Source organism: Denticeps clupeoides, chromosome 4 (genome assembly GCF_900700375.1).
Source record: "Denticeps clupeoides chromosome 4, fDenClu1.1, whole genome shotgun sequence".
In the NCBI taxonomy this organism is placed as follows: domain Eukaryota; kingdom Metazoa; phylum Chordata; class Actinopteri; order Clupeiformes; family Denticipitidae; genus Denticeps; species Denticeps clupeoides.
This window is the reverse complement of record NC_041710.1, coordinates 20,755,218-20,782,950: the sequence shown is the minus strand read 5'-3', so window position 1 is coordinate 20,782,950 and position 27,733 is coordinate 20,755,218. Positions and strand designations below refer to the sequence as shown.

General features: G+C 42.2%; 1 protein-coding gene across 11 annotated transcripts; it reads right to left on the bottom strand.

Annotated features, from left to right (window-relative positions):
* Positions 1-491: 491 nt before the first annotated feature.
* Positions 492-25,924, bottom strand: LOC114787689 (prominin-1-A-like). Of its 11 annotated transcripts, none has more exons than XR_003749441.1 (28): positions 25,417-25,924; positions 16,869-16,930; positions 16,442-16,468; positions 16,034-16,239; positions 11,756-11,876; positions 11,318-11,381; positions 11,157-11,246; positions 10,882-10,905; positions 10,032-10,249; positions 9,835-9,909; positions 9,670-9,733; positions 9,412-9,420; positions 8,853-9,012; positions 8,607-8,759; positions 8,393-8,516; positions 7,465-7,568; positions 6,385-6,469; positions 5,970-6,116; positions 5,755-5,826; positions 5,005-5,097; positions 4,781-4,798; positions 4,378-4,431; positions 4,154-4,234; positions 4,006-4,074; positions 3,834-3,923; positions 2,419-3,421; positions 1,530-2,053; positions 492-1,401 (listed from the first exon to the last, which is right to left on the bottom strand). XR_003749441.1 is itself a non-coding variant. In XM_028975484.1 (28 exons), exons 1-27 carry the CDS (start codon positions 25,661-25,663, stop codon positions 1,543-1,545), a joined length of 2,595 nt encoding a protein of 864 aa, XP_028831317.1. In that variant the 5' UTR covers positions 25,664-25,924; the 3' UTR covers positions 492-1,401; positions 1,530-1,542. The 11 variants fall into 11 exon arrangements, 8 of the variants coding, with proteins under 8 accessions (XP_028831317.1, XP_028831320.1, XP_028831319.1 ...); XM_028975484.1 differs by having other exon boundaries at positions 1,530-1,564; positions 3,306-3,421; XM_028975487.1 differs by lacking the exon at positions 4,781-4,798 and having other exon boundaries at positions 1,530-1,564; positions 3,306-3,421.
* Between the last annotated feature and the right edge of the window lie 1,809 nt (positions 25,925-27,733).

Genomic DNA, 27,733 nt, shown 5'->3' with positions numbered 1-27,733 from the left:
GTTGTAAATTGATATGTAATGATACGTAATGATACATGCGAACCTTCTATTTTATATTGTGCTGTGACATAGTACTTGGTAGAAATTGAAGGGGACCCGTAGTCTGACGTTGTTGGATTTGAATCCCGAGCTGCCAAGGTGCGTCTGAGCAAAGCACCGTCCCCATACACTGCTCCCCGGGCTGCCCCCTGCTCACTGGGTTAAAAGCAGAGGACACATTTTGTTGTGTGCACTGTGTGCTCTGCTGCAGTGTATCACTTTATTCTATTCTATTGTTTTTATTAATTTTTAATGCTCTTAAATTTGAGGTCTACTTTCTGCCGTGACCAAGCAAATTTCCCATTTGTGGGACTAATAAAGGTTTATCTTATCGTATTCTCTAATATTTATATATCAAAATTTACTGCAATAGCCTATACATTTATCTACCATATTCCATCTTCTGAATAGGACATGTGCATTAATGTAAAGAAAGACCAAAATGCCTGACATTTCATTTGAGTATTTTTATGTAATAAGTGTTGACAGTACATACAGTACATTTGATCACACTGTGAGACCTTTACAAACCTATTTGATTCCTCATTAAACATCTGATTCCTATCTGTTCTGGATTCAAAATGGGCTTGTTTTTGGAGTTTTGCCTCTACTATGATGCAAGTTTGGAGTATATTTGTTTTTTAAAAGAATTTTGTTAATGCAAAACATGTATCTTTTTAGAATGCATGATTTACAATCTACACTTCACATATACATGCCTTTATAAACCTGCTCTGTAGTTAAATAGCAAAATGAATACTTACGGAAGAACATTATATGCTTTAGGTCTAGATTCCATCCTGACCTTTCATTACAATACATGCTTACAGGATACTGAAACACCAAATGTAAGATTGCATACCATCTGAAAAACCGCCACTTGGGTTATGCTGACATGAGGCCATCCTGAACCTTCATCCTCTGTGACACCCACAATTTAGAAAATAAACCACTAAGGACAGTTTAGAAAACGAGTATGAACAAAAAAATGCATATAAAAAACATAGTGATCAGCTTGCACGTGTAATATTCACAAACAGTACTGATATGAATAGAAATACACTGTACATTCAGAAATAGTCAAACTCTCTTTGCAGTAAACAATTGACTGTTGACAGTTTTGTCAAGTTTATAATATTTCATATAAAAGGATTTTTTAGAAACCGTATAGTCACTACAGCACTTTTTTTCCCAGCCAGTGGTATGAAATGGCTGTGGTACAAATTGATTGTAGCATGATTTGAGGGGTAACTCTCTTAGGGGCTTGACTTGACTAAATAAAAAGTTTGAATTCATGGCGTATTGTTTCCTGCTTTTCTTCTTCTACTTCCATTTTTCATCTTCTTTTGGAAGAATAGCTCTCTGGAAAAGCGGAAAGGTTAGTCAGCTTAGTCAAGACCGATCAGCTTTTTTGCTTGTTATTATTGCTTTTTTCAATGTGCAATGTGACACTTTGTTTTTGCTTATTACTTGCCATGTTTTAAACTTACCGTGGTGGAACGCTCAGCTCCAGTTTTCATTGCCACTGTAAAATATGAATACAGTTTGAATATGAATAAAGATGAGCAGTGCACAGAAATGGGGTGGAGTGGAATGGGATTGGAGTATACAGGCAGCACAAGGGAATGGGCAGGAATAGTGGAGAAAATACAGCCACGAAAATCTCCTCGCAATATGGAAATGAAGGAGCAACGCTGGAAAGTGAAAACTGGAAATGAGTGCAGGAAAAGAAGATTGCTTCTGAGGAGCAGTCACTGAGTAGAAACATGCATGGCAATGAGTGAAAAAAAAGGTGATATAAAGGAAAAACAAGGAAAAAAAGGTGGTAAAAAGGTGGTAAATGGCAGCTGTGTTAGTGTAAGCAGTTCATTAATGGATGGGCCAGTCCATTGTACCTCTCTCCCGAGAGTGTGTGTGTTGGCTCAGATAGCAAGTGTATGCCTGTCACCAGTCTGGCTGTTGTGGAGGGGCGGAGGCTCGGGGGTACCTGCACATCGTGTCGTAAGATGGCGTGCTAGAACACGGAGAACCAATCCAACACTAACATCAGTCGCAAGTTCAGTTACAGCAGAAAATAAATTAACATTGCTTAAATTCATGCAGCCAGAGAAAGGTGGAGGATAATAAAAATGTAGGTTTACTCTTATTTGGGATTAGTGCAAAAGAGTCAGGTCAGGGGAAGAAATCCTAAAAGAGTTGTTTTGTTTAACATTTATAGAAATACACACTATTTTATGTAAAATCCTCATATTAACAAAATAATTCACTTCATCATGCACCTTCATGTTATAGCATGCAATGATATACCAGAACCACTACCAGTGGAAAAGGTTTGACAAACACATTAAAGAGGGCATGCAGCAGGATTATATACTGTACCTGACCATCACAGGATTGCTACACCCTTGCAAATGCTCACTCTGATAACCATTAATACCAATTTCCATACTGAAACAAAAAGGTAATGGGAACAGGAAAGTGAAAACAATGATGTTATTTTAAAGGTGGGCTTCAGGCTCATAGGGTCAGGCCTATTACTTTTTGTATAGCATGCACTTATATGTCTAGGTAACAGCCAAATATATATCTCAAATAATAGTAGTATACATACAAATATGTATGCATTAAAATATATATTGCTGAATCTGAAAAAAAAGGTGTGAATGACAGTGGGCAAAGACCATAGTTTGAAAAAGAAAACAATATCTGAGTCCTGTTTCAGTGAAATAATGTCAGAAAAAAGAATATAGAGTGGAAAAATAATTTAAAAATCATAAATGTAAAAATAATGAGAAACATGGACTATGATGAAGAGTTTCAGAGAGTAAAATGCCAGATCCCTGAAACAGAACAACTGCAAGAGGAAAACAGGGTGGGGGAGGGAGGGAGAAAGAGAGAGAGAGAGAGGCTGATTACTATACCACTGAATTGGGGAAGAGAAGACAGGGGCTTTTGTGTAAATATCAGAAGGGCAGAGTGCTTATGATGTGAAAGAGCTGCACCAGCATTTCAACACAATGCACTGATTCATCAGCAACTCACCACTAGTGTGAGAGAGAGAGAGACTGTCAGTGCAACCCACTATACTCGTGACAATGTGGCCATGACTCTCCATGTGTGAGGATATGAGTGTGATAATCTACTTGAGGAAACTTTGTAGGTCTGCATGAGGAAAAAGGATTAATTTTTGAAAAAAAATCTTCAGTCGGTGTAATTAAGGTTGGGTTTATGGTTATGACATCCACCTATATGTTTCTAGTACTTACTCATCGAAAACATCCTCTGTGTCCATCCTTCGGTAGTATTTTGCGAGTTTCACTGACAGAATGATGCTGGGGATCAGGAACAAACAACATCCGCCCAGACCGAACCAGAAGGTGTTCTAATGGAACACAAAATGCTACATCACTATCATTTAAATCGTTCCTATTTTACTGGACAGTCAGAACAAAGACTACAAGATAGTGATTTGAGGCCACACAAACAAAAATGTCACAAAGGACTACTGAGTGCTAAGCCTTGAAGTGTATTAATGACACCTTATAGAACACACACACGCACACGCACACACACACACACACACACACACGTGCCCCCTTTAAAAACATTCATCTTCCGTCTCACAGCAGCTGGTAGGGCATTTAACACAAACAGAAGCAGTCCTGTTGGGGACTCCACACACTATGCAGTGTGTGTGCCCGTGTCTCTGTGAGAATGTTCTCTGTGTCTGGCCTGTGGTGAAGTATGCCTGGCTGTGTTAGTTCCCGTCCACTGCAGCCGCCCGGCTCTCTTACCACAGAGTCCACGATGAAGCTGCAGCCCACGATTTCCAGAGAGTCCACAATGTTACTGATGGGCTTACACTGGGCCACCTCGCTCTTCAGCTGCACACAAACATTGAAACGCGGTCACTAACTAAGGCATGGCCCGGGCAGTCACCAGAATCGTGAAATTACACAAGCTCACCGAGTGTTTGACCCACTCTGTGTACTGCGTGAAGTATCCCACCACGCTCTGCACATACTTGTCAGTCTCCTGAGAAGCAGAACACGTCATCAGCTTTTTTGATGATTCTGACGACTGATGTTATGATGACTGATCAGAACAACCATACCTGTTTGATGACGTGTGAAGCGTTGTTGGCGATTAGGTACTCAGTGGCGTCAATGGCAGACAGCACATTGGTGACTTTGGTCTGAGTAAAAAAGACATTTTTATCAACCACACATTATGAACATGGCAATCATGCCATTTCAGGCCATGGTTACAATGACATTCTTAGCTGAGGTGAAGTGATAATAATGACATTAGATGGGTATTTCAGTAGGTCAGACTCACTGGGAGCTCTGTGGAGGTCCGCTGCAACAGCCGGATGCTGGAGCTAAGTGTGCTCTACACAACAAACACATACACAAAGCTTCAAATACACATGGCGTATGTTAATGCGACATAGAGAAAAATTAAAAATAACACAGAAAGCGTGACAACTACAGAACATTCATTATACACTGACTGTTACAGAACAAAGGACGTGGGACACTAGACAAAAAGGCCACATTTGACACTGAATGTAAATCTTTCCCAATAACTTTTATATTCAGATAATGGATTAGGAGGCTAAGAGATTAAGGGTGATTATATGTTTACATCGGTAATGAATGGCACATAGTGCACACCACAATCACAAACACAATGTTGGTTTCACAGGAGTTCTATTAAGGGTCCACACTGGGGTTCTTACCCGTGCTCTCACAAATTTCTAGGATGCCATTTAAAAATGAAAAACATGGAAGGCAATAACAGAAGGCAGAGAACAGAATCACAGACAGCTGCAGGCTATGACATAGAAGCTGAAGTATACATGTGAGTAAAAATATGTGTCATAGCTGCCGGCCATTGGCTGCGACTTGCTTGATGCCTTATTACTATGTGTGTGTGTGTGTGTGTGTGTCTGTGTGTGTTTACCATGGCCTGCTCCATGGGCAACACCTGGTCTTTGTGGATCTGTCTGATGCTGCTGGCATGTCCCTTCAGAGCATTCGCTAACGCTCCTCTTGGCTGAGAGAGACAGGCAGACAGGGAATGGGTCAGTGTGACGGATAAAGGGAACACAGAAAAACCCTGAGGTTACCTCTGCATTAGAAAAGAAAACATGAGTGACTTTGCTAAACTCTGCTAATAATCTGGCAGTGTTCCCCCAACCACCACAGACCCCTGTGTTCCCCACTGCCATTTCCCAGGAGGATCATGCTGCTGGACAAAAAACAGAACCAGCAGTTCAAAGATTTCCAATCCTATGTTTTTCCTGTGTGTGTGCATGTGTGTGCAAGTGAAAGAGAGAAAGAAGAAGAAAAAATGTGTGTGAGGGAAGGGGGTAAAATTATGAATAGGGGGTTTGTTGAGGTCTAATAGCCATCTAGACTAGAACACTGAACAAAAAGCCATACAACTGGAACACACACACACTTAACTAGCTTGTTAAATGAAGTCTAAGACTATTAAAAACATACTTTTGTTATCCACTACAATGTAAAGGGTTGCTATCACATAATTATCACATAATTGCTAAACCACTTTTGTGTATCTGTATGTAGTGCACAAAGTACGTAATACATATTTCCTGATCTCTCCATAATATATTTAGAATATATTAATAAATATTTTTCTCTCTGTCTTCCTTTCGCTCTTTCTAGCTGTAATCAAGTGCATACTTACCAGTTGGTCGGCCTGTGCTTCCAGCTCATTTGCAAATGATAATAAATCCGTCATAGTCACTCCTTTATTTACCTAGTGGCAGAAGTTAACAAAGCATTCACTCAAAAACAGCATCACACGGACGCTTCACCCTTCACTGAATGCACAATCATTTCACACACAATTCTAGTTCACGCCAAGACTCATTTATGTGATGCAATGACAGGTTAATGTACCTCTGTCATGTAGGCCTGGTAGTCTATGTCCCCAAGTCCAGTATTGGCAAAGTTTAATAGACTGTCTCTCCCCTCCTGCTCTAGCAGAACGATGTTTTGGAGGTCCACTTTCACACTGTCAAACATCTTAGCCAGTGATGGATTATACTGGAGAAAACACACACACAGAAAAACAATATTATGCTCAGAATATGACAGACATGTACTTAAGTTTAAAAAAGTGGCTGAAAATGGCTAAATGCATCCATGTTATTGCATATATGTTTGCATTACTATCATGACTATTTGCACAAAGCACATATCATTTGTGATTGTGATAAATCTGGAAATGCAAAAGTGTGAACAAGAAAATTTTTTGAATTTTCAGAAGCCCCCCATAGTACCCCATAGTATTCATTGAGGTTCTGTCACTCACCACTGTGGTGTTGATAAACTTATTGAAGTTGAATTTAGTCTCCAGTTGCAGGGCTGAGTACAGGCCACTATTCTCATGGCAGTCTCTGAAAGAGAGAGGGTATTAACTTTAAGTGCTAAGCCACAATTCCCGTAGGTTTCTTAAGGTATATACATATTTAGGTTTGCTTCTGTGTGCCTCAAATCCAAAAGTATCCATCGTAATCCACAAGTAACCTGTTCACCTGGCGCTCAAATGCAACAATTAATACACCAACATTACTAAATAAATCGTTACCAGATACAACTAAATCATTCCAGCAAAATTGTTTTTTATTATTCAAAGTACTGCGCAAGACCCTTGGACTTGAAAATATTGTCAACTGAGGCAAACAGACTCAAAATACCCTAATGCACTGCATTAGTGCATAATCAATGACTATTGATAATGAAAATGATTATTTTTATTTACTTAACTTGGCTGCAGAAACTGTGGTGTGCCACTGTCACTGGGTTTCCGGCCCTAATAATTTCCACTGCATGGGGCTATAAACCCATGCAATTATACAGGCTCAGTCATAGAAGCTCTACTTCTAGTACATATCCACACATCCTAAAGGTGAGCTCAGCAAATTAAACTGATATTCACTGCAGAGAGACCATTGTCCAATTTCCAGCAAGTTATGTGAACTTGACACTTCGGAAAGGTCTCAGTAAAATATGTAATATACTGTATATAATTTAATTGTTCATTGAACATCTGTCTGTGCAGTACATTTTTCTGCCACCTAATGGTCAAAATCAAACAAGATCAAGCTCAAGTTTCAGTTCAAGCTTCAGTTTATTTATCACATACGTAATTATGCAGGATACATATAATGTGTCCTGAACTTCTCATATTGGACTGTACAGCTTAAACTAAGCCCAGTTTATTATTTAGGTTAGATTTGCTCTAATCACGCATAATTAAGTCTAGTACAAGTTGAAAAATAAAAGCATGGAATTAACGTTAAATATGGCCAATAAACACATACTGACAGATTTTAATCATCACGCTAATATCTTTCCAAAACTAACCCAACAACTGCGCACTTTGCCTCACCTGTACATGCTGCCAATGGTCAGGTCGAGGTTGGGGTCCTGGAAGAGCATACCTGGCAGGAAGTTCTTCTTGGTTGGATGCACAATGTATGGAGTGTCAATAATCTGTACAGGTGATAAGTGGGATTGATTTTTTAGAGTTTAATATCAAGGGCTGTAGTTTGGAATTTAAACAATACACTGTATAATAACCATATAATGATATGATATAAACCTGTAAAGAAAATGACCTATATGCTGCTTCTACTTGATTAAAGTCCCAAAAGGGTGCTATTCTGTACATGTGACCCTGTACTGATTAAGGAACTCTTATGGTCAAAAAATATGATGACATGTTCAAAAAAGATCCCCATCCAGAGTGATGTGCCCCTCCAGAAGATCTGAAATATAATCTGAATGTGTGCTCATGAATGTGAAAGAATGTTCCAGTTATGAGAAAATGTGGTGCATAAGGTCTGGTTAAAATAAATGGGAGGTGGATTCCTATGCAGTAGATGCGCTTTTCTACTTTTTTCCACCACTTGCTTTACAAATCCACCTCTGACAAGCAAATACCTTCAGAATGACTAAGTCAGGCTTTTACCTCTATGTAAATTTGTGTGTTTGTGAACTTTTGCACACATTCCTTCATGTGTGACTGGAAATTCTGAAGCCATCTGCCTTTTTGGGACGGTGATACAGACACACCTCAGTGTGCGAGATTATGTAATTTGCACAGTGGTTCATTTCGTATAAGCCAAAAGCAACACATTTGGCCAAAAGGCCCAAACACATCAGCTTTGAGCTTTACGTTCACTTTCCATCACTTCCCACCACATTTCCCTCATAGACCAGGTACATGGTGGAAAGTATCATAGAAATGTTTATCTTTCCAAATTTCAGTAACGCTAATGCTGCCCATAAACTGCACTGCTTGGTTAATTACTGACCTTAAACAGCTCCCTGTTTGCCAGAGGTTCACAGACCAGCTTCTCAATGTTGCCCCCAGCTACGAATGTGGCAAGCACAACTCCCATGAGCACCCAGGAGAAGATGAAGCTAAAGCCCACGCCACTGTGAGGAAGGTAAAAAGAAACGCTGAGAACGACACCCATTTCACTTCCCCTAAATCATTTTGCTCTGCTTTTGAGCCTGGTAACTCACGCCATGAGAAGATTGCCCCCGGTGTTGGACAGGCAACCACGGTTGGTTGGAGAGGCATGTTTATCATAACCGCAGATTCCACACAGCAGCCCCAAAAAATTGAATGCTAGGATGAGCACTACCATGCAGCAGACCACAACACAACCTATCCACCTTGTGTGCCAGAGACAGAGATGGAAATGCAGATGGTGAGAAGGTACAATATTGGAAAAATTGGTTACTTGGTTAGAAAAAGGTTGGTGGTACCTGTAGAAGTCCATCTGATCAATCTGAGGGTAGAAGGCCTCAATCTTCTTCTGCCCCTCTGTTAGGAACCTGGTGAAGTTGACTAGGGCTGGCTCCACAGGAAACATCTTCGTGAAGCCTACTATCTCTCCTCCAACTCTATCCAGCATCCCCTTCACCTCTGAAGATCAGCATAGATGGTTGAACATGAGAGAATGGGCCATGGCTCTAGACTGGATGTTTATTTTTCAGAATCAGAGTTAGCTGGAATGGGTCAGACCGCACAATAAAACCTACGAGAGTTATCTAATAAACATCAGGAAACATCAGTCTCCTCTGAGTTTATTGATAACGGAGAACAGCTGCAACACTGTGGGGCATTTTAAAGGGACTACATTAGGAATTACATGACAGTAAACATGAGTATGCATATCTGAATAAAACAAAGTCTCAACTGACAGACTCCTCAAAAAAAATCATTATTTTTATGTGAGCTTCTATAGGGAACTGCACTTGAATAGACCTCTTCTAAAGGGTTTAGGCAAGGGAGACAGGGAGACAGAAGGACAGTGAAACATACGAGGAAGAGCTATGTTTACAAAAAAGAGAGGAATATGTTTCCGAAACAGGCAGCACAAAAAAGGAAGGAACAGTCATTTAATCAAATTGCGTGTTTCTTAAAACAAACCACCATAAAGCGTGTAAGAATTAGGACAAATATAATAATGAAAAAAGGAAGTAAAACAACAATTAAATGATAAATGACTAGACTATTAAAGGAGCTCTATGGCTCCTTATGTTGTTTGTTTAATGTGGATCTGTTCAGGTCTTCACTTGCCTGCAACCACATTTTCCGTTTGTTCTTCTACCAGCTTTGGAGTGTTGTTAAAGGATGCATATCCCTGGAGAAAAGAAAATGAATATGTTTCATTCACGAAAGTTATTGCCATCTCTCTCTTTTTCACACACACATGCGCGCACACGGTCAGCAGGCTGCTGGTACCTTCTGCACTATATTGCTGAGATCTGTTTTAAGCACATTGTCCACATTGGCCAGCTGTGGGCTAACATCTGGCAGCTGCAACAGAAAACGGCAGAGCAGGTCTGAATTAAAATCTGGACTGGAACGTAATGAATGCGTGTGCGTCGTCAGGTATGTGTGTGCACTGTGCATGTGGATGGACGGTCGAAGGTGTTCACCCCGTGGAAGTTGCCGCTGAGGCCCAGCTGGCCGAGCGTGCCGCGGATGGTGTTGCAGGTGTGGGCGACGGCGCCGTTGGTGCAGGCGGGATCGTTCAGCGTGTTGCTGAGGGAGGAGCGCTCGTTGCTCAGGCTGCTCTGCAGGCGGCCTGTGGCATCCTGCAGCATCTCCAGGGCTGTGCTCACGTTCTCCAGGGCCTCCTTGGTCTCACGCATTGCTGTGACACAACATGGGGGACAGGGTCCAGGACCACTCAATGACTCATGGTCGGGTGGTTGCTGAATTAGGCAGCACCACCGGAAGACAGAGATTTTACTTAAAAATGATCCTAAAATAATAAATAAATAATATTTTGAACCAGCAAACATGAACACAGATCATAATCATTGTTGCTGCTATGTTGGCTTATCTTTCAAACCACAACTGGTAGAAAGTGTTCACTGAGCGTGTCATGGCTTTCTATCGTCACTAAACACACTCACAGATGCGTCCCTGTGCCAGAACCAGAAACAGGTCCAGCCTACCATAAGGACATCAAAGGTTTGGAGTTTTGCATTTAGCAGTGAAGCATTTTGTTGGCTTAATGTTCCTAGCCAGTGCAAACAGTGTTTACAGACTCTGGCTTAAACAGGCTTTACTGGCCTCTTTGGGTGATTGAATTAAAATGCCCTGAATGGCTATGACATGCTGGAGTTTAAAGGGATGAACAAGAACAGTTCAAAAGGGAAACAAAAACACCGGACAATGTACAGATAAGGAGAAATCCTTAGGGAAAAATCACATCACTGACAGTCCACAACAGGGGTTCACTGAATCACATGACTGATGTGGGTGGGGCTGCTGGGTTACCTTTGATAGCACTCTCCACTTTGGCTTTGGGTAAAAAGCCACAGAACGGAACAGAGCGAGATCAGACACACGGACAGTTATAGGTATGCAGCATAAAATAAGCATTCATTTTGGAAATGAACAGGATATATCGTGTCCTAGGGAATATCACGGAGCCCACTGCTCCGTAGAAAATTACCCGTACAGCCTGCTTTAAAGAGTGAGAATGCATTTGATGCATTCAATCCTTGCACAAAAAAATTAAGACAAGATCAAAAATGTTTTATTCATTTTACCTCCAGTCATGCGTAGGGCATTATCCAGAGCTGGCACAACCTCTTTTTCCAACTGTTTATGAATCCTGTCACCAAGCAATGGCCCAATATCTGTAAAACGGACACTGTTAAGCATCGAACTCAAAGATAAACAGACATGCAGATGGGTGTGTGATACTCACTCTCTAGGTTAGACAGTACTCTGTTCTTGGCTACAGTGTACTGGGCTGTCAGGTAGTCAATTTGCTGTGAAAGTTGACAAAAATTAAACAGCCTTACTAATTCTCACAATAGCCTTAAACATGATTATAATAACAAGGTAAGCACAAATGACCTGCTATTTGCAATATGGAACTGAACCTTCTGGTTTAAATAGATACAATACTGATATCTACATTTACATTTATGGTATTTATCAGACGCCTTTATCCAGAGTGACTAACAATCAGTAGTTACAGGGACAGTCCCCCTGGAGACACTCAGGGTTAAATGTCTTGTTCAGGCTCACGATGTAGTAAGTGTTCTATTTCATAGGCGAGTGTGTTACACACTAGGCTACCACCACTATGCTACTTTCTCTCACTATGTCTTTAAATTTGTTCCCTTTTCTTGTTCCTTACCGCCGGTGTGTAGTTAGCGAATGATTTGAGGTCTCTTATATTGGTGTTGACCAGTCTCTTGGTACTCCTGACTTGGGCACTGATGTTGTGATTGGCAACATATGCAACCAGAACCCCAGTCCTGCAACACACAAATCATTACGATTAACCAACAATTCATAATTTCAACACAGGGTTACCAGCAGGGTAAGGCAACAATAAACAGCAGCAGCTATCGTTTTCCACAAGGTGGCACTATAAGGATACCATATGTAGTATTTCAATGTGCAGTCATTACCTCCATTCTAAGGCATGAATTAAAGTTGGGATCATTCTTAAAAAATAAGGCTGTAGAAAGACAAAATAAACAACTGGTCTTAATATAACCTGAGCAGACCAGTTCATAAGAGATAAAATGTGCATCCCAGCATGTGAAATAAAACTGAAATTTATGCCAGTGTCTTTATCATGAAAGTCAACTGTCAGCTCTATGATTCTTCAGAATTATGTAATGCAAAAGTTTTCACCCAAGCCCCCAAAAAGAAACTGAGAGTTCAAGTGTTGAAATGCATAAGATTGTAAGTTGTAAAACACTGTTTATATATGTGTGATTGTGTGTGTGTGATTGTGTTTGAATACATCTCTAATATTTGTGTTGAACCAAAATCAAAAGTTGTAAAGTTGTTTAAAAAGGTAATTTAATGGCTACCGCCTTCCACACACACACACACACACACACACACACACACACACACACACTTCAATCTCAATTGCTGTATTTGATTACAGATTAAAGCTTTGTGACAGCAGCCTCTCTCTCTTTATCACTCTGTCTCTACCTCCTATCCCAACTGTTCTTCAAGCGCTCAGTTAAAATACATATATACATTCGATATGCAGTGGTGGCCTAGCAGTGACCCTTAATCAGAAGGTTGCAAGTTCAAATCCTGATCCAACAAGGTGTCACTGAGGTGCCACTGAGCAAAGTACCTTCCCCACCCCCTGCTCCCCGGGCGCCTTTCATGGCCGCCCACTGCTCACTAAGGGTGATTGGTTAAATTTCGTTGTGCGCACCGTGTGCTGTGTTGCAGTGTATCACAATGTCAATCACTTCCCTTTATACACGACACCAGAAACAGATATAAAATCATTAGAAAGGTTAATAAATTCTGTTTATGTGTTCAGTATTCAAAATAATGAAAGCGCATAAAACATTCCTATAGCATCTGTGTAAAAATGCAGATAATTGCGTTACATTCTAAAATGAAACAATCATAGCTTTCACAGCATAAAACATTCAGTTGCATTCAATTGCATTCACAATGCATTCAGGTAATGTGTAATCCACTTTCACACAGACACATACACACACACACACACACACATACACACATGCTCATGCAATCACAAATTCCCTTTGTGGTCTGAGAAGCTTCTGTCAACACCACCTAGCAAAATCAGAAAAGAAAAAAAAGATCACAAAATCAGAGAGAGACAAAGAAGGAAGGGAAACAAAAAGATCTTCTGATGTTTATACAGAAAGGGGTTCTTTTAGGGCAGACCAGAGGCTATCAATATCACCTAACTGCTGACCACAGACATACACACACACACACACAGGGATCTTGGATGAGTTTCAGTGATACTCTAAGGCTTGACTAGCAAAGCTAAATGTCTTTTTTTAAAATACAGATAAAACCTCTTTGGCATTCCTTAATGTTCCCCTAAGAGCCAAACATTTTCTCCCCAAGACCAACCAAGCAATAACCAAGGCAGGTTTGTGCAATTTAGATTAGAATACTTTGCCCAGTACCTGGCATAGGTCTTTACACTGTGTATGTGTGTGAGTGTGTATGGGTCAGGGTCTGATTTCTTCTCTTAATCCCTGCAGGTGTGCCCTCTGACCTTACCACCTCACCACTAACCACAAAAAAGCTTGAGAAGCAACTTAACACACAGGTATGTGTGTGTGTGTTTGTGTGAGTGTGTGTGTGTAAGAGAGAGTTGTCTCAGAAGCATTTTCAGCTATGCACCCAATTCCCAGAAATAAGACTTTAATCCTAAAGAAAAAGGATCAGCCTCTCTCTCATTCAGTCTCACAAAAAAACTCTCTAGAGGAGTCTTCCCTGAACACCTCTCTGAGAGGCGATTATTGCCAAATGCAACCTGTCTGGATTCAAACACACGATACACTGCATAAATACACTGCAAATGTGCACAAAAGGTGACTGACAGTGTTGTAGATTGTGTATGCCATCCTCTTTGCTAATTGGACCAGAGAGGGTTACAGAGATGAGTCTAGAACAGCTTGTGTTGCAGCAGAGGGAGAGAGAGAGAGAAAGATAGGCCATGACCTCTAGTACTATTTTGGTCGTGGTATTAGTCTAATGAACTCAAATCGGTGACATGGGTCCCCTACTTACACGAATAACAACAGACCATAAACATACACATAGATCCAATATGTTCTAAATTGAACTCTAATTAATTGCAAATTTGCTCTAAAAAGCCACTGTGTATGTGTGTCTCATGAGGTACAAAAACACATGTTTGAAGAAAACTGAAGCAGAACGGGGAGAATGCACAATGCATATCATTATGTATTATATATCACATAGACACATACACTACAAATTCATGGGTCTTTTTTACATTATCGAACAAACAAGGTAACAAACAATCCAAAAATCTGTGTATGTATTATGGGAATCACCAGTGACCTCTTGATATGACAACCAATATGCATGATTCTGTAAGTATTGTGATTCTTCGTTTTCTATTTTAAAATTAAAAAAAAACTATAGCCATGTAAAAAACAAGTTGAGACATTACTTAAAGGCAACAGCCGCACAACCAGGAATTAAGGAAAAGACTAGGATTCATCAGAGGGCAATTCTGAAGGTGTTGGAGCATTCTGTACCCAGCAGATCTGCTAGATTCATGTGAAGAGAGTCAAAGGTGAGGCTGGGTGATTCTTTGCTTAAGCAGAGTTTACTGAGAATAATTAAAGTTGTTAAAGCTGTTATGATCCGCCAGTCAGTGTCTCTCGTACTCCTCACTAAGCACCACAAACACTCTGGGTTTATCTATCTACTGTGAGGGTCTGAAGGCCAAATGGCTGGAGCCAGCACTTCATCTGGACACATTGTTTATCAGAGCTTGGTCTTGCAAGAAAACCATTATTTCATTAAAAGAAAACAAGGGATGGAGAATAAATGCTGAATAAAAGTAGGAAACATATATACTATATGTAAAGTCATACCTAATCCAACACTCACAGAATGAAAACCCTAAACAGTCACTTGTAACCAGAATGTTTGTGAAAGGATTTAGCTTAAATAACTGAACAATAATTATGAAACTTTAGACTGTGGAAGCTGTATAAGGCCTGTATAAGACTCTTTTACAATAAGTGAATGCCACTATCATTTCATTTGTTGTGCTTCAGGGTGCTGCAGATTTTGAGGCCTTAGCGAGTTAGGGTAAACGGTACAGCTACATCACAACAGCTGAAATGGTACTGTCCCGGCCTACACTCTTCAGTTTAAGGGCGGAACTAGAGGATTTGTATACAGCTGTCAGTAAACGCTGCCTCAAGATGCTCAGGATGCACAAACCCATCTTCGGATGCAGGTGAGGCTGGTGAGGTGATGGTAAACACACCTGAACCCCGGCACCATCCAGATGTGGCCATTCACTTGGAGTAAGCTGGCATCAAAGTGTTCAGGCCCGGCATACAATGCCACTGATTACTGAATGCCTGACTACACTAAGAGCAAACAGGGGCCGCCGGAGATAATCAGGCACACACGCTGCGGAGTGGCAGCCTTTCAGAGCAGATCCAGAGAGACCCAATCAACACCGATTCAATTTTACAGAGCTTTGGTCCTCCCCTCCCAACAAAAAAATGTAATGATGGGAACTGAATAGACGACGGTGTGTGTTCAGTCACATGCGGACACACAGTTACTCTTACACTCCTGTGAGGCTGATTTAAGAGTCAGTAGGGATCTTAGTGCCATGGAGGCACACACACTAATGCCACCAGAGACCTTCGTGTCCCCATGCTACAGAGAGAGAGAAAGAGAGAGCGTGCAAAGCATGTTGAGTTTGGAGCATTAATTAACGTTTTGTCATTCATCTTGCCTGACAGATGAGAGCCCATATATGGACACGACTGTGGCTGAAAGTTTGTCACCCCTGGCAACAAGCCTGGTCAGATAGACTGTTTGTGTGCAGAGGTCTGGAGATGGAATGGTTGACCTTTCATTGCACACACACTCACACACACACACTTACGAGATGAAGCAGGAGGTGGCGATTAGCATGGTGGTGTAGAAGGCCCGCTGGCAGTCTGCGTTCTTCCTCTGCCTCTGGTGCATTTCTCCGCCGCAGTTCTCACAGCAGCGGCACAGGCAGAAGAACAGCCCCACCAGAGGCACCAGCAACACGAAGAACATGCCGAGCAGGGCCAGGACGATGAAGCCCAGCTCGTAGTAGATGGTCTGGGAGAGAGAGTGAGGTCTTAATCAGTCCACCACTTCTACACTTCACACCACGACATGATCTGCAATTACTTCATAATTAAACAAAGACACACACCCACACTGTAGTGGCAGCTATTTCAGAAATCTGATAAACTACGAATGGTTCAGTTTTTATTGCACTTTTAAAACCATGGTACAAGTTCTGTGTGTGACACGATACCTGCAGCATTAGAACAACGTTCTCCGGCTGTGTGACCAATCAGCAGCAAGCCAAACAAACAAAAGCAGAGGAGATGAGAAAAAGTACAAAAACTTGCCTGTTAATAATTACCAGCATTAAATGTGTATTTGAACATGAAATATGCATATCCGTGCATTTTCTCGATAATGTCTTAACAGACTTCTCATTGAGCAAATACTTCTCAATTCAATACCAACTACAAAAATGTGGACATGGGAAATAACATCACATTATGATAGAGAACACCGACATGTTTCAGCACAAGTGACCTTCATCAGGTTTTCTGTCAACCCGATGAAGGGCTTACACATGAAAACATCAAAGTTTAAGCTCAACCATAAATTTTAGCTGCCTGTGTGTCACCTCCTGATTTGGTGCATACACAGACTGCAATATATGGCCATACCTTCTTATACTCTTCAACCTTGATCCCTCCCATGTTCTGCTGGATCACTTTTACGATGAGATCTGAAATGGCACACAATTCATAGTTTACCAAGTTATCAGACGATTGGAAACACATTAAACACACACAGTTAAATCTGCCATAAAAACCCAATTTGATGAATCCCCAAAACAACACAATGAATCCCCAAAACAACCTGTATGGGATGGTAGCTGGTAGGTTTTCAGAGAGTTACCAAGAGAGAAGTAATTTCAAAATTGCCCACTGCTTGAATTTTTTTAACGTGTGACTCTTTTCCACAAAGGATTTGACGACAAAACAAGCTCTACTCTCTTCAATTTCGAGGTTGTGCACAACCACACTCTAGCCAAGGGGTACAAAAAGGCATCAAAACATTTGGCGCTGCACCCTCATGACAAAAAAAAAGAACCCCTTTCATCATTAGATGCCAGATAAAAGGAAAAACAAAAGCTCTACCACAGGGAGATATTGTTCAACTAATTTCTGTACACTGACATATCCATAAATTCCGATGCAGCTACTTTACTATTTTCATTATCGTTGCACAGCATGCAGGACTGAAAGAGATGCCGAACTGGGTGCATTTATATCAGTCCTCATGTGCACATTGACACACAATACACCATCAAACTCACCATGCAGCCTGCCATTACAAGTGTCAATTATATTGTCTATGGCTGGCAAATTGCAAATGATAGATCTGACTTCTACCGTGTTTTACACAAAATGTTAATTATAATGCTTGCATTAGCTAGTAGTCAGGCGCCAACATTCAGACATTGTGTAGCACTTGTCTATAAGTCATCCCTGTTGAAACATGAGATGTTAATTGAGCAAGATTTTTAATTAAATGGTAATATCCACAACTACACACATACCGCAAATGCTTTTTTCAGAACAGTGCTTTTAACAGTACTAAAGTTGTCTTAGTCAGTATTGAACAGCCTGAAGGTATGCAATTACTTTGTCACACACTTCCTGAAAATACAGGAAAACCAAAAGTCATTGATCACAATTGCCATTGTCCTCCTGTGCACTCGAGATGTGAAGCAGCTCTGTTTCCTTCTTCGAGAGCCAGACTGATAGCTTTTAACTTAAAAGTCGCATCATATGCTTCCTTTTCTCAAGCTATTGTATGAATTTGCTTTTAACTTAATTGTCACCACATGCCATTTTTCTAGGGGCACTAGTGGCCTAGCGGTTAAGGAAGTGGCCCCGTAAGGTGGCTGCCCACTGCTCACCTATTTGGTAATTTGATTGGTTTTATATGACAAAGTTAAATGGGGCAGTGGGGCACATGGGGCAGTGGTGGCCTAGCGGTTAAGGAAGCGGCCCAGTAATCAGAAGGTTTCCGGTTCCAATCCCGATCCGCCAAGGTGCTACTGAGGTGCTACTGAGCAAAGCACCGTCCCCACACACTGCTCCCCGGGTGCCTGTCATGGCTGCCCACTGCTCACTCAGGGTGATGGGTTAAATGCAGAGGACAAATTTCACTGTGTGCACCGTGTGCTGTGCTGCTGTGTATCACACGTGACAATCACTTCACTTAAAAAAAAAAGTGCTGGCGGCAGGAATCTAGTTAGCCTGTTACATTGTAAAAGCCACAGTTCTCAAAGCGTGTGTAGTGATAAGTGAACGTGTTGTGTGATATCCCAACCGCTTGATGACAATAGTGTGTATAACTGTGGGATTCATGGTTATTAAGAATGCAGAAGTAGTTAAAAGGTACATGTGTTAACGTGTATGCTCATAGTGTTGAAATTAATAAATCTTTAATGTTGCAACTTTGGCTAATCATTAGCAAATAACCTTTCAGCATGTGAAAAAAGTAGTGGCCTACACGCTGCATTTTAAGGTACTATTGTATGAATTTGCTTTTAACTGAATTATCACCACATGTCATTTTTGTAGATATTTCCTTTTCAATTGATATGCTGAAAAGGATTTTCAACATATAAATGCTGATAAATGCTGAATTTTACAGCATTTATCAGACGCCCTTATCCAGAGTGACAGTCAGTAGTTACAGTGACAGTTCCCCTGGAGCAACTTAGGGTTAAGTGTCTTGCTCAGGGACACAATGGTAGTAAGTGGGATTTGAACCTGGGTCTTCTGGATCGTAGGTGAGTGTGTTACCCGCTAGGCTACTACCACCCTGTGTAATTAGCCTGATGTTGGTACACCATTGTGATGAAAGAAATATATACTCCCCTGACATACTTAAACTCCTCCACTTGAGACAGGACCTCTCTCCCGACCCGGAGTTGGCAAGCCACCATTTTCCGGTCGAGAACCATGGTCTCAGATTTGGAGGTGCTGATCCTCATCCCAGCCGCTTCACACTCGGGTGCGAACCTACCCAGCAACAGCTGAAGGTCAGAGCCTGATGAAGCTAGGAGGACCACATCATCTGCAAAAAGCAGAGACGAGATTCTCCTGCCACCAAACTCAACACCCTCCACACCACGGCTGCGCTTAGAAATTCTGTCCATATATATTATGAACAGAACCGGTGACAAAGGGTAGCCCTGGCGGAGTCCAACCCTCACCAGGAACAGGTCCGACTTACAGCTGGCTATGCGGACCAAGCTCACGCTCATCTGGTACAGGGACTGAATGGCCCTTAACAAAAGACCATTCACCTCCCATAGGGTGCCCCTGGGGACACGGTCATAAGCCTTCTACAAATCAACAAAACACATGTGGATTGGTTGGGCAAACTCCCATGCCCCCTCCATCACCCCAGCAAGGGTAAAGAGCTGGTCCACAGTTCCACGGCCAGGACGAAAACCACATTGCTCCTCCTCAATCTGAGATTGAACTATCAACCGGACCCTCCTCTCCAGTACCTTGGAGTAGATCTTTCCAGGGAGGCTGAGGAGTGTGATCCCCCTATAGTTGAAAACGGGGACCACCACCCCAGTCTGTCACTCCACCGGAACTGCCCCCGATGTCCACGCAATAATGCAAAGACGTTTCAACCACAACAGCCCTACAACATCCATAGCCATGAGATACCTAGGACGGATCTCATCCACCCTCTTTGGAGCTGATCGGTAGTCTTTCTCCATGACCTCAATGAACTCCTCTCATGCCCGAGATTTCGGTGACTGCCACTGCTGCACCCCGCTTGGCCATCCAGTACCTGTCTGCTGCTTCTGGAGATCCACAGACCAGCCATGCCCTGTAGGCTCCTTCTTCAGCCTGACGGCTCCCCTAACCTCAGGTGTCCACCAGCAGGTATGGGGGTTACTGCAACGACTGGCACCGGCCACCTTGCGGCCACAGCTAGCAACAGCCGCCTCAACAATCGCAGAACAGAACAAGGTCCATTCGGACTCAATGTCCCCCACTACTCTCGGGACACGGTCAAAGATTTACTCTCGATTTACCGGTCGATCTCCGTCACAATCCTCACCTATGGTCATGAGCTTTGGGTAATGAGCGAAAGAACGAGATGGCGGTTTCAAGCAGCCAAAATGAGTTTCCTCTGTAGGGTGGCCAGATGCAGCCTTAGAGATAGGGTGAGGAGCTCGGACATTCGGGAGGGTCTCAGAGTAGATCTGCTCCTCCACATCGAGCGGAGCCAGTTGAGATGGTTCGGGCATCTGGTCAGGATGCCTCCTGGACACGTGGGAGAAATTGTATCTCCAGTCTGGTCTGGGAACGCCTTGGGGTCCTGCTGGAGGAGCTGGCGGAGGTGGCTGTCTGCGATTCCCTACTTGGGATGCTGCCGCCGGGACCCGGACCCGGATAAGCGGATGAAGACAAAGATGAAGAAATATGCACTACCAGTCAAAAGTTTGGATGCACCTACTCTGTGCTGGTTATGAAGATGAAAATGGAGACCATTTTGAAGAATCCGTCCCCCATCCCTTGCACAGAAATATATTTAGGATTTTTGTAGCAGGTGAAAGCAAAAAATGTTTGATGAATCTGTCTCGAGTTTTATGACGGCTTTGTTTACTATTGTGATCATCAAAAGCCGCTTCATGAGATGCTCATTAGCCTGAGTGAATAATAAGAAAGCGTTCTGCATAAACCTTCAGGACTGTTGGAAACCATCCCCGTTGTCTAACTTAAGGGTTGTTGAGAGAAGCCAACAGTGTGAAATGCTGCCGTCACAGAAAACGTTGCCTGCTTTCGAGAGACTCAAATGTTAAACATTTGTCTTGTTTGCAAAAGGTACAATGCTCCGCCATGCTATACCTCATGCTAAGCATGCTAAGCACTCTTAATAACCATTAGTAATGGAACACAATTTGTATTCTAGGTATGGGTGGGCAGATCAATCCAAAATATCAATATTATCAATACTAAGTTGGCATCAGTATCAGATCAATACTAGCAAAAATGGGATTGATATTTTCGCTCTTCTACTTTCAGTACCACGATCCAACTGAAAGTAAATGTGCCGGTGGAAATACTGCTCCTTGCACATCTATGTGACGATGCTGAGCTGTATTGGTGTGCAAAAGATATCAGATTTTTATGTTCTAGAATCGATTCTCATATAGATATTAGTCATTAGGGGCAAATGTGTAGTTTACCAGGAGCACAGCAGAATATAACTATACTATCAGGATCGTTTAAAATGATACCCAGGACCTACTTCCTCTTCCGCACGTCATAGTATTTGAAATACACCTGTAAAAATGCCTTGTCGCTGCAGCACGCAGCTCTGCTCATTGACTGCTCATTGAGCTGTAATTAGGTTGCTGAGTCAAATCACAAACACTGAGTTTTAACTTGATATTTTACTTTATACATCACTTCCTGTGTTCACCTTAATATGGTCCCCAACTATGAAGCATTCATTACACAGTGAAAGCATCCTATTCAGTCTATGACAGTTTTTGCATAAAGTGTCGGTATCGAATCAGTATCGTCAACACCAAACTGATTTAGTGGTATCACACAACCCTAATTCTAGGTCTGGGCGAACTAATGTATTTTTATTATAAACATTCACCCACAAACCTTTGGTCAGCTCCTTTGTTGTTTTATAAATGAAAAATATGGTATGGTAGGGTATGGTATCCTCAGTCCATGTTTTCTAGCATATTAAAATACTTGCACAAATTTCATCAACATTTGTAATACAAATTATATATTGTATGTACAAATTGCCAGGCCCTATATAGAGCTCTTTATAAATGCAAGTAATGTTTTTTTTATTGTCCCATCGTGCACCTAAAGCTTTTCCTGGAGGCTCAGGACAGTATGGGGCTGGCTCTGCAGGAGGATTGTGGAAAACCGGGTCACTAAGCAGTTACTACCCCCATCCTGTAAATCCCCCACCTCAGTTTTCTATCTTCAAATGTCTTTACCCCCACATGCAATCAGTATAGTGTGTTGAACTTTATGCCTTTAAGAATAAAATGTGTATTACACAGTATATTATTATATAGGTGCAGCACTCCATTGAGAGACATGGGTTGTGTTTACACATGAATTTCTCTATTTGCAATGTTTAGGAAGAACACATGAGCCTGCATGCAACTGTAATATTGCAACTGCAAGTTCTGTATTTAAGATATGGCCCCCACTATGGACACAGAAACAATGGACTCACTCCAGTACTGATAAAGTAACTGGTTGGAAATGCACTTTGGAAAATATATAATGAAGCATGCAAAGCAATCCAAAGTTTGTATATATTCATATTTGAATATGGTGTCCTACTTCACTGCTGACTAATGACCAGATTTAGCAAAGCTGAGTTAGGTATTAATCCTTTATAAGCTCGCTTCATTTCCTTACAGTTTGCAAGCTAAGGTTTTAAAATTACATTAAAATGATGATTGCTTTTAACTTACCACTGCTCCTTTTATTTGTATGCCAAAGCATGGAATCAGAAGGTGTAATACATTTTGAACATTTAATGTTGATGAACTACTTTTTTTCCACATGAATTTACTGAGCAAACATTTGCCATATCCACTGATAATATGTTTAGGTTTTCTAATGCAAGCCATGTGGTATGTGGTGTGCCCTGGATGCTGAGGGCACCTGGCAGAATTTGGCAGAACCAGGGCATGACATCACAAAATATTCCTGGTGTCATGACATTTTCCCATGACATTGTCATATAACTATGCATAGACTATGCTCAAATGCACACACATTTTGCATTAAGTAGCATTGCATGTGTGCATTTTAATTTATAAAATCTAAAAAAAAACAATACTGTCAGTCAGAGGCGGCAAATGACGGTAATAAGACATAGAGACAAAGACGGGTGCATAAGTCCCTTTAGTATCTGCATTGTCTAAGACAGTGGACAGATGGATGAGTGTTTATCTCTGTGCAGTGACACACATACAGAGCCAGCCGTGCAGGACACAGCCTGCTGTGGCTAATGCCGCCGCTGTCAGGATTCTCGCAGACGAGCCTGCGGCTGCCACAGCCAAATGGGACCCACTCCCGAATACCCAAAATGCCCTCTGAAGTGTGGCTGCTCCGCATTGGGGACGAAAAGCGAGCACTAATAAAGCAAGGACTTTCCTGTCCTCGAGGCAGTAGCAACAAGACTTTTCTTGCTGGCTTTGCTTTGTTCTTAATTATGGGCTCTGTACAATTTCATCATTTTATTGCAGCTAGTGTAGAACCTGCTTCACAGATTTTTACATTAGAAACTAAAGAAAATGAACAGTTAGCAGGGAGTGTGACATAAACAGGAATAATGTACACAACAAATAATCAACAATAATCAAAAAGATTATGTAGTCACAGTTTGTGAAGTTGGTTGACTTGGACAGTGTTTGGAATCTTTGGCCATTAACAATCATGTCTATTTGTTATCAAGCAGAGGCCTTGGTTTTTTGTAGTCTATTTATGGGAATAATTTACAACCATGTTTTAGGCACCAGTACGTTGTATGTGGTATATGTGAAATTTAAAAGGGTTTAAATGATGTTTAAATGTTGTAGCACACTTTTCTGGAGGGTATTGGTGGTCAGAAGGCCACATGGATAATCCTCTTACTAAGCTGATGGTGTTGGGCTGCAAAGTGGCCTCCATCTCTTTCTGTTTCACTTCCGTTATCTACATTTATCTGCCCCCCCCTCCATCTCTCCAACCTTCATACACTGTTTTTTTTTTCCCGCCCTTTTGCAAATTTAGCATTTTCTTGCTTCTTTTACCCTTCCTCAACACCATTTATTCTGACAGTGTGCCATTCAGAGCTTAAATATTAGCAACTCGGTGAAAGCAACCTGGCGGATAAGATGGTAAAACCCCTCCTCAAATCTGCATGCTCGCAGTGTTAAGGCGTGCAAAAGAATACCCACAGAGGGAAAAGATGGTGCCAGCTCCAGATCTCAAACGTGCTTGTTTATGGAATTAATATCATCCAAAGGTCATTTACGTACCTCGTCCCGGATTATACCCGCACCCAAAAGTATAAAAATAAATCTGCTCTGCTACTGTAAAGATACCAGTCTGCGGCTTTTTTTAACCACAGATAAACATGTTGTTGTCTCCCCCACACAAAGAAGCCCTAAATATAGCTCAACTGGGATAATCTAGTGGCCAGAGTCCTGTTTAGGGTCAAATAAACCCATTGAATATTGTCATTAGAAACCAGACTGAAATCGATAAATAAGGCAAAACCGTAAGTGAAAAACGTTGGGAGGGAACGTGGAGGTTGCGGGCGGGTACGTGGAGAGTGAGTCGGTGGGACGGGTACTTTCACGGCAGCCCGCTCCGGAGACAATGACATCTGCCACTGGCGTTAAGTTACTGCTCTGCTGCCTAATCCATTAATCTGCACTCTCTTTATCACAGGGGATAAGCAGAGGCAGCAGGGGCCTTTCCACACAGATCAGGAGTTTAGCGGCAAAAACGGTGTACGTGAAACAAACACATCCATCCTTCTCATGCGATGGGCCTACATAATGCAAAACAATGAGACAGTTTGGAAGCAGAAAGGGGGAGATGGCTAATTTTCCCGGGCCGGTCGTGTCGTTGTTCATTGAGAGAGAGAGACACATTCCAGTCCCAAACATGCTGACCACGACACGCCTCCACCGAATCATCACACCCCCCCTCACACTCGGAACTGAACACATCCATCCCCGCCGTGGAAACCTAACACGAAGGCACACCATACAGCTGTGTGATGCGGAAATGTGTGCGTTTTTGGACGTAGTTCGGGTGTTTATGACTTAGCAGGCTTCGGGCTCAGCAGCATATGGTAATGCAGATTATGAGCTTACCTGATCAGGCAGGTGACTCAGAAAGCCACGCCTAATCACCAGATCTCCTAATTGATTACGTTCACCGAAATCGCAGTGACCGACTTAAAATCCCAATCCTATTGGAATTTACCACCCACCAATGCAACCTAATTGCACCCATGCGCTCAGATGCAGCGCCTTTTCTCATCCATGACTCTGTCCCAGAGATGAGCCAGAATTTCTATGGCAATTTACTTATTTAGACCATGAAAACTGCATGTTAATCACATAAAAAGTTCACAGTGATGAGTGTCTGCAGACCCATCAAAAAGCGTGAAGTTCCTCACCTTTGGGGAACGGGTTCGGCTGGACCGCGTACAGGAAGGCGTGCACCATGTGGAACAGGATCCCGATCGCTCCCGGTTCATAATACGCGTGGGTCTCGTAGACCACCGAGGGCACGAAGCCGAAATCCAGAGTCTCCGCGGCCACCTTGTGCATGTCGGCGTGCGGGTTCGCGTCCTCCCGCAGCTGAGACTCGCCGGACGTCGCCCCCAAAGTCGCGAAGAGCGCGAGCCCCGTTATCCAGTGCATGGCAGGCGACGGTCCTGGACACCTGTCCCTTCAGGAGATGCCACCAGCGTGGAAGAGAGGGACGGGTTGCTGGAGTGTGCTGTTGTCTTTAGGATTTACACCAATAATCCGCATCGATAGTTTATACCGGACAGAGGAGGAAAATGTGTACATGTGCACAAAAATGTGTAAAAACGTGAAAGGGAATCAAGCCCTGTCATCCCAGGTCATGTCCAGTGTAGACGTATTCCTCCTATTGATCTGGTACCAGCTCTCTCTCTCTCTCTCTCTCTCTCTCTCTCTCTCTCTCTCTCTCTCTCTCTCTCTCTCCCGCGCCCGACAGACGCGAAATCTCGCGCCAGTCTGGGGTGCGCGCGCGCGTGCGCGCGTGCGCGCGCTGGCGGGGTCGGGAGCGCGCCGGCGAGCGTCGCTTCTCACATGCTGCGAGATACATTTGTTCTTATGTTTCTGGAGTTATGTAGCTCTAAAGTTAAATGCTGAATAGTACCAAAACAAAACATTATACGTCCAGAAAACACGTAACATATTCGCTTTGCGAGGTATAATGTCAATAGGAGTCCATTTTTTTTTTTTTTTTTTTTTAAATATATATATCATGTGGGAAAATGACATTTTGGTCTGAAATATCATGTTCTGTGTTGAAACAACTATTTTCACCTCTTTTATGTTTTAGACGATATTTTAGACAACACTATAATTTTACAAGGAATTCATAGAAAGGACACTGGAAAGATGTGGAGACAAGAAATCAAACAAGCTCCTTAAGAAAGAAGTGAGCGAAACTGCCATTTGAGGACTTGTTCTCATGGCACAAGAGTGTCTCAGAGGGCCCAGCATCAACATAAAGGGCCTTTATGGGGAGACGAAGGGACACATGAGACCCGCCCTGGAGCAGTGCAACTCTCATCGGGTCTCCCACACAGAGGGAGGGCTCAGGTAAAGGCGGGTAGATATTTTCCCAGCAGGAGAACAATTGCAAAGAACAGTCCAAAAACAGGCCGATTTCATTAAAACGAAACCTTTCATATGGACACCGTTTGCGTAACACATGCCACATCTGTTCCACAGGACAACTTGGACTTATTACTATTGTGTTCCTGAAAAAGACTCTAGGAGGACTGTCCCTGTGACCACTGTAACCTGCTCTTGATAAGGGTGTCTGATAAATGTCTATGAACCAGAAGACTACAGAGTCACAGGTTCAAATCCCACTTACTACTATTGTGTCCCTGAGCAAGACACTTAACCCTAAGTTGCTCCAGGGGGACTGTCCCTGTAACTACTGATTGTAAGTCGCTCTGGATAAGAGCGTCTGATAAATGATATAAATGTAAATGTAAAATAATATAATATTGACAAACTACGTATTCTGCACACCTGAATGAAGTGTGGATGCTTCTGTCACTAAGGCAAGCTTGTCATATGAACAGGGATTGTCTCACAACACACATTTAACACACACACACACACACACACACACACACACACACACACACACACACACCTGTTCTGTCCATTTCTAAATCCTGAAATCTGGATATTTTGGAGATTAAGAGGGTTATATCATTTGGTAGAAATGGATCAACATTCAGACTCACGATTACATCACACAACAAACCCTCCAGCATACCCTCTCCTGATCTTTTGAACTCTCAGAACAGGTACACACTCAAGTTCATGTGTTCAAAATCCCTCCTAGAATAAACAGTAAGTATTCAGAGGGTTCTGCTGGAATCATCTTCGGCGAAGAGAGGATTTTGTGTCACAAAACATTCAACATAATGGAGGGTGTGATGGGTGGGGTGTGTGTGTGTGTGTGTGTGTGTGTGTGTGTGTGTGCGGTGAACCAATACCTTGTCCAGGGGCTGTATGGACGCCATGGATGGATGGATGGATAATTATGAAGGACACAATAGCCAGAAATCAGACAAAGGAACCTTCACTGTAGAATCAGTGGTGCACAGTCTCTCCAGTTTCTAAGCAGATTTACATGTAAACAGGATATGAACAAGAGTGAGTTGTAACAGAATAAAAAATATAAATCAAACAGGATTATTCACGGTGACCTTG

Coding starts and splice junctions, on each gene's coding strand:
- LOC114787689 (XM_028975484.1), bottom strand. CDS start 25,663: ATGCACTGGATAACGGGGCTCGCGCTCTTCGCGACTTTGGGGGCGACG. Junction 11,877..16,033: donor GCCACCTCCTGCTTCATCTC/GTAAGTGTGTGT, acceptor TGTGTGTTGCAG/GACTGGGGTTCTGGTTGCAT. Junction 5,098..5,754: donor AAGCACAGGCCGACCAACTG/GTAAGTATGCAC, acceptor TGTCTCTCTCAG/CCAAGAGGAGCGTTAGCGAA.